Source organism: Synchiropus splendidus, chromosome 5, assembly GCF_027744825.2.
Source record: "Synchiropus splendidus isolate RoL2022-P1 chromosome 5, RoL_Sspl_1.0, whole genome shotgun sequence".
Lineage (NCBI taxonomy): Eukaryota > Metazoa > Chordata > Actinopteri > Syngnathiformes > Callionymidae > Synchiropus > Synchiropus splendidus.
In genome coordinates this window covers 4877169-4889122 of record NC_071338.1, presented here as the reverse complement: position 1 = coordinate 4889122, position 11954 = coordinate 4877169, and the positions used below count along the sequence as shown (strand labels likewise).

General features: G+C 40.4%; 1 protein-coding gene across 1 annotated transcript; it reads left to right on the top strand.

Annotated features, from left to right (window-relative positions):
- Positions 1 to 472: 472 nt before the first annotated feature.
- Positions 473 to 11598, top strand: LOC128759464 (dnaJ homolog subfamily C member 7-like). The gene is made up of 14 exons (XM_053866427.1): positions 473 to 630; positions 1808 to 1896; positions 3524 to 3648; positions 3744 to 3857; positions 4461 to 4535; positions 4771 to 4889; positions 5426 to 5579; positions 6030 to 6194; positions 6260 to 6351; positions 8867 to 8940; positions 9012 to 9158; positions 9240 to 9395; positions 9917 to 9994; positions 10670 to 11598. The coding sequence occupies exons 1-14, from the start codon at positions 560 to 562 to the stop codon at positions 10705 to 10707; spliced, it is 1497 nt and encodes a 498-aa protein (XP_053722402.1). The 5' UTR covers positions 473 to 559; the 3' UTR covers positions 10708 to 11598.
- The last annotated feature ends 356 nt before the right edge of the window (positions 11599 to 11954 follow it).

Below are 11954 nucleotides of genomic sequence, written 5' to 3'. Positions count from 1 at the left end.
GAGTTAACGGAGTAAATATGGTGACGTCACAAATTACGAGACCCAAGGAGAGGGCATGTGATTGGTCAGCGACACGCCTGACTCCCGCCCGCTGCGCTCTTCGCTCTCTCTCGAGATTTAAAGGGCAGCATCGTCGATGACGTCAAAGCCGAACTGCGCGACCCTGGACAGCCTGACTTCCCACAATGCATAGCGCACCGATCTACGTCCGGCTGGCCGCAGGGATGGATGACAATCCATCATGATTTGTGCACCGCAGCAGTGGAGCGGCAAAATATGAGTTTCAGGAGGCGTAGCTGTTCATTTTTAATTTGCAGAATAAAAAAAATCTTCAACTCTGTGAAATAACATTCTTCTAGTGCGCAACTATTAAACAATTTTCTTTGTGACTTCAAGTTTGTATTTACGCAAACTCAAGTTTCTGGACATCTTCCTCTGCGCCTTCAAATCCGTTCAGCTCCCAATATACCTTCATCGTTTTCAGCGCTGACCTCTTTTCTTGTGACCTAAAAACAAGCTGCTTGTTCCCGGAAGTGACGTCTTTTCTTTCTCTCTTATAATGGCAGCTGTTGATATCGACGTGCCGGTGGATCCTGAGCCACAAATTCACAATCAGGCGGACATGGAACGGTATACTCCGAATTATTAATAGACCATCGTATTCGGCTTGAAATAATGCGGGATAGTAAAGCATTGTTGTCTGACAAGGCTTCATGCTAATTTCAGTGCTAACACGCATGAGCTAACGAACTACAACTTCCTCAGCGCCATGTGAATATAAGAGAACAAAACTGCTTTCACTCGTTTATATGTGGCATTGAGAAACACCCGCCAAAAATATTTTTTTGTTTTGTCGTGTGTTTCATGTGCTTCAGTTCCCCGTGAGCGTATTGCGTAAATATCTCTGCGTTTGTCGTGACTCTGATAGAAAATATGTAAACCTGAAATCCTCGAATAAGATTGTGGGGAAACTATTGTTTTGTTGTACACTCGTGCTTTCGTCCTTGAAATGGCTACACTGCACCGTTGTCTCCGCTAGCGTAATTAACTAGAAGGGAAGCATAATGCTGTTGTAGTAGGCTGAAATTTGACATATTTACAGGTTTGATCTGGACAACATCAAAACTGCGGAAGTTTAATTAATGACCCGTGGCTTGTGTGTTTTTTTTTTTTCTTCAATGTGCCTGCTTTTCAGTTGAAAGTGTTCATCCCATTTGTACAGTTAAAAGGATGTGTGTCCTTTTCTGTAGTGTATGTTAGTCTTTGGTTTTATGCATCGGATTGGTTTATCTGTGCTCTATGAAAAAATGCCAATATTTGAACACATTTGGCTTTGTTAGGGCCGTTTTGCCGGTCCTGATATGGTTACGCATTATAATTGGTTTTAAGTTTGGTTAAGAGTCTTGCTTAAGTTTAGCCTTTTGTTTTGGATGGTTATATGACAATGTGTGCGTGTGCATACACATTCCTGGTTAATCCTTACTTGTGGGACCAATTCTTGACAAAACACATCCTTGTGACGACATTATGCTGTTGTGGGGACCATTTAGCTGGATCCCACAAATCCATGCCCCGATTTGTGGGTGAGAACGTCAAAATTATTGGGTCATTGGAATTAGGTTTACGTTTGGAGTTCTGGTCAATCTTAGCCACTTGTTTTGGATGGTTAGGTTTAGCATGAGAGACTTATGAAAGCACTAAGGCAATGACAGGACTCCACAAAGACATAGAAATACAAATGTGTGTACGTGCTCGGGCATCTGTGTCGGTCACTTATATGTCCATCTTGTATTTGTGCTCTTTCCAGACAAGCAGAAGGATTCAAAGAACAAGGAAACATCTTTTACAGCAAGAAAGATTATTCTGAAGCTTTCAACTATTACACAAAGGCCATAGGTAAGGAAGTTGATTTGCGAACCTGATTGTCAAACTTTCTTTTTTCACATGGTAAATTCACTGTGATATTTAGGGGCTTTTCACACTGCAGACTCTGTCTCAAGACATAGTGTATTTGGCTCAAAAGTCAGACGTGAACACAAGCAAACAGGGTTTTGCCCTGTTCACCTTGTCCTGGGAACGGCGCTCAGCTTCTCGCCTCAGGCGACTTGGCGCTAAATGCAGGAAACGTGTACAGTGCGACGCCACACAAATATAAGTGCAGAGCAGTAAAGGTTTCTGATCGCTATCTGGGCGGACAACATTGTTCTAAAACATCTTTACAAACTGTCAGAACTCCTAGGTGTGCACCTGCAGCAGCAGGAGACTGGTGCTAGGGAACGGAGGTGTAGCGGGTGTTTGATAACTCATGTGTTTTCACCTTTATTATGCTGTTAAATAACGGATTTTATTGACAGACAGATTTGCTTGAATGAATAACGTTGCGCTCTGTTTTCACTGCCGTGATCCTGCAGCCATGCAGCTGTCTTCATAAGGAGAGCAGTGAGGAGATTACCAGACTATTTATTGTTCATTTTGACTGCTGGATCTGTGCCTCACAGATTATAAAAACGCTTGCTCGTCAGTAATCTCTGTGACTTTGTTCAACTTCTTGTGAGAGGAGCATAGATAAATCAAGACAGTTGGTATTACGCAGCTTGTTTCATTTTCTTGTAAAATTAACACTCATTCATGTTTGCTTTTGGCTGTGAAATGCCACATTCTGTTACTACTCAGGCAGAGGTCTGTCATCAGTTAATGTCTGAGTTGACATTGACGATGTTTTTTTTTACTACTTACTCAAATCCAATCCTTAATTACCTGGGAATTGCAACCTTAGGAATCAAAATCAAATTGTGAGATTCTTAGCAATACCCAGCCCAAGTGCTGTAGAGAGAGCTGTAGTCAACAGCCACTAAGCAGTGCGTACACAACGCGCTGTTGTTTTGGTATGGAGCGGAGAAATGGGTCGTTGCTAAAACCATCAACTGCCGATCGCTGTCCAGGCATTGTCTGGGTTATATGCCACAGTGTGTGGGTAATGAATTTGCCATCGAAATCAGAATTTTTGATTTGGCCAATATGGAAAAAAAAATAGAGGTGTCCCTGTGTATCACTTTTTTGCTGTAAGTACTAACATTTGACTACTTGCCGATACCAAGTACTCATACCCATCAATCAACGTACCATAGATTTATGTTGATCTGGCTTTCTTTTTAAACCTGCACAAATATGTCAAAACACCATGGAGTACTGTAGGATCCTATCATGGGGTCTTGCACACAGGTGATGGAAGGATGGAGTGCGAGATTGCAGCAGTGGCTTGGTCATCTTGGTCTGGATGTGTACCCTTCAGGACAGTACATGTCCAACTAGGAGGTGGCTCCCCTGGCATACTTGAGGTTATGTCTCTCTGTCCTAGTGATCTGTGAGATGCACTCAGATCAGGGGATATAAATATATGGATGATTAAAAAAAATAAAAACAAATGTTTGTGCAGAAGAGCAGTGTTATTGCTGAAGCCTAATTTTCCATAAATATGTCATACATTTTGTAACATATTCTCCTCTTTTTTTATTTATGCAAGATGCTTCTCCCAGAAATGCAAGTTATTATGGCAACAGAGCAGCCACCCTTATGATGCTCTGTCGCTTCCAAGAGGCACTGGAAGATTCTCAGAAAGCTGTGCGGCTGGATGACTGCTTCATGAAGGTCAGTTCAATTAAGTCCTTGTAACTCACTTCATATTTCTGAATCTGATTTGACTTGTTTTTATGGAGTAATATCTGTTCTGTTTGAACTTTTAGGGCCATTTGCGTGAGGGTAAGTGCCATCTCTCACTGGGGAATGCCATGGCCGCTAGCCGCTGTTTCAAGAAAGTTCTGGAAATGGAACCTAGCAACAGAGAGGCCCAGCAAGAGGTTAGCAAGGAAGCTGTTATTCTTGCACAACTTTCAAATAATCGTTAAATCAATATGCTTTTGAAAACCAATTCAAACAACCTACACATTCTTCCATGTTCATTTATTTTTTTATACCAAGAGATAGCATTTTTTTCATGCCGTCCCGTCTGTATGTTGGGTTCCACCAGGCACTTGTTTGGGCCGTCATATTGGGTTAGTTGGTCTCCTTAATATTGGCCCAGAATGGTTCTCTCTATTTGGATGTCACATTTTACCTGGCTGATAAAGCGTAAACCTGACATTTTATCCTTATCTTCTCATCGTGAATTGATTAAGGCATTAAATTTAGTAGTTCTGATGCTGATTAGGGAGAATTGATATATGTTATCTTAATTAGTTCCTTACTAAAAGAAATAAAAAGTCAAAGTGTACATAAAATTTCGGCATTGTTATCACCTTTATTAGGCAAAAATGTAGATCTTCTATCTGACCATAACGACAATCTTATGTAGACTCCTTTATCACAGTCGTTGATGAGACATTTCTGTCTCGCTGCTGTATGAGTGACCTGAGTTATTCGCATGGATGAAAAAAGTTTGTAATCATGATGTTTGATTTCAGAACAAGAATGCAGCCACCCTGCTGGAGTTCGAGAGACTGGCTGACTTTGGCTTTGAGAAGAGGGATTTTAGAAAGGTGATCTTTTTAGATATTGTGTTTCCATGTGTTTGCAGTCCCTGTTAAATGTACAGTTTTATGTTATAAACACCTGATCGGAATGCTCTGTGAATTAAGTTAGTTAAAACCATCTGCGATTTGTGAAAAACTTATGTTGGCCTTGATTAAAGAGGAGACCTTTCCTTGTGTTGTGGAAGGTCATTCATTCTGAGGTCTTGTGAACTGGACTTTTGCTTGCATTGCTCTGAGCCAGGTGGTGTACTGTATGGATCGGGCCCTCGTTCTGGCATCTGCCTGCCACCGCTTCAAGATCCTGAAGGCAGAGTGTTTAGCCCTGCTGGGACGCTACCCGGAAGCTCAGTCTGTTGCAAGGTATAATCGAATGTGCTGTTTCTGCGTTGGTCTTCATTAATTCTGGACCCTTTCCACATAGTTGTCAGTGATCTGTTTGCTGTACTATATCTTAAAAAAAAGAATATCGTAAAAAGGTTCTGTATATTCTGTCAGTCATAAGGGAGTGAAAGTCATTATACACATTGATTACACATTAAGTAGCGGTTACAGGTTATTGCTTACAGGTCAGCACTAAATTCGGTGTCAGAAAATTGTTACGTCAGTGCTTGGTGGAATGGTGGCAGTTTGGATCTTGAGACGTTTTATCTCTCTCAAAAATGCATGCACGGTCTTAATTCAATTAAACTCTTTTAAATGCGTGTTGCAGTGTCCCACAATTACGACTCACAAGCCAGAAAAAGTGTGTTTTGCAGAATGTAGGACATTGATGCACGTATGTGGTTTCAAGTATATAACATGTATGAAAATTTGCCTTTGATTCGTGTAATATGAAGATGTACTGTAAGTTCTTCAGTAAATTATTCTGGGCATTAAAAATCCACTTTCTTTTTCAGTGATATCCTGAGACTGGAGTCCACAAATGCAGATGCCCTGTATGTCCGAGGCCTGTGTCTCTACTATGAGGACTGCATTGACAAAGCAGTTCAGTTCTTCATCCAAGCTCTGCGCATGGCACCAGACCATGAAAAGGCCCGTCTGGCTTGCAGAGTAAGTTATTTTTTGTTTACTAATCTGGAACTTTTTTAAAGGCTAGAGCACTATCTGTTTCTGCATGCAGTATTGTCTTCACAGTTTTTCCATTGAATCTGATTTATTGATTTTGGAATATGGAGATCATGATGTTTCGAGTAGCTCTGCATCTCAGTGCTCTGTGTTGGACACTACCACTGCCACTGTGCAGCACATGTGTGTTTTCTCACAGTAGTTTTAGTAAGTTTTGTCATTGTCAAGTGTTGATGCATCAAGTCTGATAATGACGTCATGGTCAGAACACACATCAACACATTTAATGTTACTGGAACAGAAATTTCTTTAAATGTATGTGTCAATTGAAGAAGGAACCACTCATGCACTTTTTAAGGTATACATTTATTATTGGTGTGTTCTTTTTAAGTAATAAATATCCTAAAGTCTGCAGTGTTTTTGCTTGAATTCCAGAATGCCAAAGCATTGAAGGCCAAGAAGGAGGAGGGCAATGTTGCTTTCAAAATCGCCAACTATGAAGCTGCATATCAACTCTACACTGAAGCACTGGCAATAGACCCCAACAACATCAAAACTAATGCCAAACTGTACTGCAACAGAGCCACTGCTGGGGCAAAGGCAAGGTCTTAATGTATGTTTTTGAAAATAATTACCATTTCCAACAACTCTTTGTCCTTGAGCAGCTCAAGAAGCTAAACCAAGCCATCGAAGACTGTTCCAGTGCAATCAAACTGGATGACACGTACATAAAGGCATACCTACGAAGAGCACAATGGTGCGTATCAGCCTCACCACATTTCCTTATAAAAGCTGCAAAATGGTTTTTAGTCCTCTCCTCTTTCAATTTTACCATTTAAAGCACATCATAATATGATATTCTAGGTATATCTTTGTATGACAAAATTACAAACATGAGCGTGGTGTTTGTTACATATTAATGTCGAAATGTAAATTGTAATGGAGTTGGTGTCTTGGATGAAAGGTACCAGACTACAGTGACACAAAAAAAGATCTCAAGTACGTTGCTGAAAAAAAAACGACATAAAAACTGTGCACCGTTTCTTATCCTGGTATTGGGTAGCAACCGGACTCAGCCTCTTAAAGTGGGAGTGGGCATCTGTGAAAAATTGCTGATCCAGGAGCCTGTTTAGTCCTCACGTTGATGTCTCACGTGGCATCCGTCATAACGATAACATGGCAGCGGCTAGAGATACAGCGTTGCTACAGCGAACTGCCGTGGAGTTTTCAATTTCTACCCAAAGTTAAGCTTCAGTTCTCCACCCGAGTCATGCGAGAATGGCTGGATCACGAAATACTTTGATTTAAAAGAGACCAGTAATCGAGGATGGCATTGCATCCAAATCAGCGATCAGTTAACCTACATATATTCTGGCACACAATAGAATCATGTTGCATTGTTTGTTGCGGACCTATGGGTATGTGTTGATCGATGTGCTTTGTTGAGTGATTGATTATGCAGCCCATCCTGTGGTTTCGCTTTAACTCTCAAAGTAAAATGCGTATAACGTCAACACATAGTGATTAATTATGAAATCAGAGCTACAGAGTGCCACTTTAAAATGAGTAAACCAACAACTACAGGAAGTTGACTATTTAAAGGAAGAAAACGATTTTGCCACTATGCGACATGTATCCGATCTTATGACAGTCTGAATAATTTTTTCCCTCCACTCTTCACCCCCAAATGTGACAAGGTCACTTGGATGTGTGGTCCAGAAACCGTATCTGATCTTGAGACATGCAACTTCATGACCAGGTCACATTCATCCGACCTACATGCCATGGAGTGCTCACAAAAGTATGCAGAAGTTCTCTTGTCGTACGGAAATTATGAATGAGCTGAAGTTTCAGTGAAGCTGCTCACGTCAGAATCCCACCACTCTTGGCTGCAAGTCCACAACCACATTTCTCTTATCTTTTCCATCCTAACCTCCTCCTTAAAGCAAATATGTTGTACATGTGGTGGCTACAGTAGAACAGGAACTTTGAAATTACCAGACATACTCCACTGGTCTGATAGCGTCCTACTTTGCAAACACTGAGCACTGGGTCTGGTCATGTCCTTCATTGCACATGTGGGACACTTTAATGTTCAGATGAGAGACTCATACTAATCGCTTTTGATTGGAAATGTGAACAGCCTTGCAAAAAAAAAAAAAATCTGAATTGAGTGTCAGAACATTTCCTAAGTGATGAAACACAAAAGAATCATTGACCATGTGGGTGGATCAGTTGTTTGTGGTATCAAACCAGTGAGGAAATCGGCAGACAAAATGAAGCCAACCTCTATGATGCAGGAGGAGAGAGTCTCAAGACTGGAAACTGGCAAGAGTGAGGAGCATGACAGTATATTCAGTGCCAGAAGAAATGGAATATTATATTATCAGGCTGTTTATGGTAAACTTAATTAAAGGCAAAGAGTTGCGCGCACAACACAACGGATCTGAAAGCTGCCTGCTTGCCGTCTGAGACCACAATCCATTTGGTCAGGCTGGTAGCATCAGGTTGGATGGCCAAACTTGGACATTTAGAGAATAACATTCAAAAGTTTTTAAAAAATAGCATCAGACTAGTGGCAATAAGAAAGATGTTCTGGTAGTCAAAGACACATGCACACATTCTCTTCCCTCTGAAACATGCTGCAGTTCTTGGACAGCTTGGAGATAAGATGAATACGTAGCTCTATAATGGCCTGAATTATTTGTATTGCTGCCTAATGTTTGAAACCACGTGTCATTTACATTCTGCTGTGAAACATAACTGCATGAAGCAAGCTAGTTTTTATAACTGTTTGCCTATTTATTATCAAACCTTTATCAGAGGACACACCACATGCAGGTAATTCCACCAATGACCAAAATGCCCACTTTTCTGTCATTCCTTGTTTGAGTAGATTTCGATCAGACTGTGAGCCAGCACATACATATATACACTTACAATGGCCTATGACGTAATTGTCTTTTAATATTTCAATGGCCTTTAATTCCAAGTTCTGGGATGTGCTTTTTCAAGTGTAATCTTTTTCGTTTCATTACCAAATAGTCATCCACCTTCATTGAAACAAACACATAAAAGCGCACACATATGCACTCCCATACTGGGAATGAGGGAACCTTCACACCCCTTTACACTGAGTCACTTCATTGGAATGTTTGAATTTTGAATTGAATTCTTGGCTATGGATACTTATGTATCCATATTTGCAGGTGTATAATCCTAATATAGACAAATTTTTTGTTGACTTGATGCTTACTGTGTGTCAACTGTAGTTACATGGACACAGAGCTGTATGAAGAGGCAGTACGGGACTATGAAAAGGTGTACCAGACGGAGAAGACATCAGGTAATTATGACAATGATTTTCTTGTGAGTTCTGTTTGGTCCTCTTGAATGTTAAAATGCGTTAATCTCCAGACCACAAGCAGCTCCTTAAAGCAGCACAATTGGAACTGAAAAAGAGCAAGAGAAAAGATTACTACAAGGTACTGGGTGTTGGCAAGAATGCAACAGAGGACGAGATCAAAAAAGCATATCGTAAACGTGCACTGCTGCACCACCCAGGTATCTCTCAACGTCTACACAAATGTAGAATTTACATCGGCTACTTCAGTGTTTCAATATCCACCCTTGTGTGTGCTACAGATCGCCACAGTGCAGCAACACCTGAGGTGCAAAAGGAGGAGGAAAAGAAGTTTAAGGAAGTTGGCGAGGCCTTCACTGTGCTCTCTGATCCAAAGAAGAAGATCAGATATGATAATGGGCACGACTTGACTGATGATGGCGGCTTCGATGGTGGAGGTACCTGCTTCGAATATATTGCCTAATGCTTTTTAACTATTTTCTGTAATTAATGAATCAAGCTCTATTGTTGTCATTGAAAAAAATGCAGAGTAAATTCCTCAACTTGTGGTATTTTCAGTTAAATTTGTTCTATTATTGTGTCAGGTAAAAAGTCTGATCCATACAAGAAAAATAACTTGAACTGGAACAGCTCCAAACAGTGACATATGTTCTGTGCCAGGGACAATATTGCTTTGTTCTTTAATCCCCAAATGATGAAATGATAAAATGAATCAAATCAGAGGTCTCTGTGCTGATATTCACACATTTCTCTGTGACAATAGTACTTAACATGGAACTGAACTTGTTGCTTCAGATAATTAAATAAATAAAATGATCATCATAAAATAACTTGCTGAAATACTTCTGGTAGTCTACTCCCGTCACACAGGGAACCGCACCTTGATGTAGTGATCAGTCATGATGTCATATTCTCATATATAAACTCATTCACGACTATTCCTATTTCCTGTTTCTAGACTTTGATGCCAACAACATCTTCAGAGCATTCTTTGGCGGAGGTGGTGGAGGAGGATTTACTTTTGATTCTAGTCCTGGTAAGTTTGGATCAGTTTAAAATTCAGTGTTCTCCCAACAATTTTGCCCTCGTGTAAAAATGAACTGTTGATATTTGACGTGTCAAAGAAACGCGTTGTAGAAATGCATCTAACTGTAGTACTGAGAACACTCAGAGAGGTGCAATGTGTCAAGCATACAATAAGTGCCATTATATCAATGAGAAACCTCACACCCCATACCCAACAAGGATAGCAATACAAACTTACAAATTCTTCTTCTTTTTTTTTTTTTTTTTTTTTTGTATTCTGAGCTACGATTCTGCACCTGACAGTTGTCCTCGCCCATTCCAAACTGCCTGCACTCACCTCTTCACCTTTTCTCATCTCTGTCCAGCACTCTATTTGACTGAAAACTCAACTGTTTTCACTTCCTCTACTGCCTGCATCTACTGCCTCTCATCCTTATACACACGTGTTCTATCTTATCTATCTTATCGAGCTACTACTACTTGGCTAGTCCACATCCATATAGCTTATCAGCATATAATTAAGTAATGCAGCCCTGGCATATTCTGATATTATTTCTTCTCATTTTGTCGTAGTTATGAGGTCAGACATATCAAACTTTTGTATGATATCATAAAACTAGAATGTAGCCCTTTTAAGGTTGGAGGAGGGTATCTTATGAAGACTTATGTTAATCTGTATTTGCAGATTCCGGCCCAGGGAACTTCTTCTTTCAGTTTGGATAAACCTGCACCTCAAAAGTACACAAGCTGCGATGGACATGTTGGACCCCCAGTCACTTGTCAGGAATCAAACTCACACATGTTCTCTCAAATTGCTCAACTCTTTGTAGTCCTGCCCCTTCTGTGTTGACTAATGCCAGCAGATGTTCTGAAGCAGGCTATCAGACTCAAATAAAGGTTCTGCTCTTGTGGCGGTGGCCATGTTTCAGCCGCCAGCTTCACGGATGTTTTCTCTAGTTCATATATGTAAATATTTTGGGCTTTTTCCCAATGAGAATGTCTATGTTTTACAGGTTCCAACAGACTGTTGAAATTTGGTGTCAAATCTGACCTCAGGACATCTTCCTCTTATCCTTTCTTTTGTTTTTTTTTTGTTTTTTTTTTTCCAACGCATTGTGCTGCGTTGTCTATTGACTTGAATGTTCAGTCGCTTCCCTTCATGTACTGTATTTTTCTTCCCCTCGCTTTAACTCTGGTCTAATTGATATTTATTTCACTGCGTTGTTCCAAATTTGCAGCAAACCTTTCCATGTCCATTTCATGTAAGTCATACTCCGTATGCTCCACTTCAGTCATTGTATAAAAATGTCCCTCCAAAACTAAAACTACCTTTTGACTTGAGCACCGAGCACACCTGTGTGACTGTTCCATGGCGACTCGAGTGCCTTACCATGTCCTTTTTGACCCACTGTTTGGAGTCAATAACAAACTGTACAAAAGTTCTCTCCGAAACAAAACGCTGTTCATGTGACTCGTCCAAATGTAGCTGTTATGCATGTTCTGATAAACGTCCCACCCCTACTGGTCTAGAAACTGTCCATGGACATCATCTGTTCATCATTGTATTCAATTGATGTTTTGTTTATTTAAAAATAAAGGCCTGTCTTTTCCTGATAGTGCTTTTGTTTTCTATTTTCTTTCAGTTAAGTTAACGTTGTTCATTTTAGGGATGGGCGATAAATTATCGTACACGATATACTGCCAAACACAATCTCCACGATGACAACTCTGCAGCTCACAGTTGTGGACTTTTGTTCACTCTTCCACGTCCCCATTAGGGTTCACTGATCGTGGACACCCTCTCACAGGCAGCGCTAATGCTACAACCCGGCATCAGTTAGGGACCATCAACAAATTCTAAGGTGGTCAAAGTATTAGTGAAATCTTCAATATGGAAATGAAAAACAACTGTTTTAGGAGAGAGAATTGTGAAAAGGTTTTTCATCACACGAGACAAAGGACTGACAGTT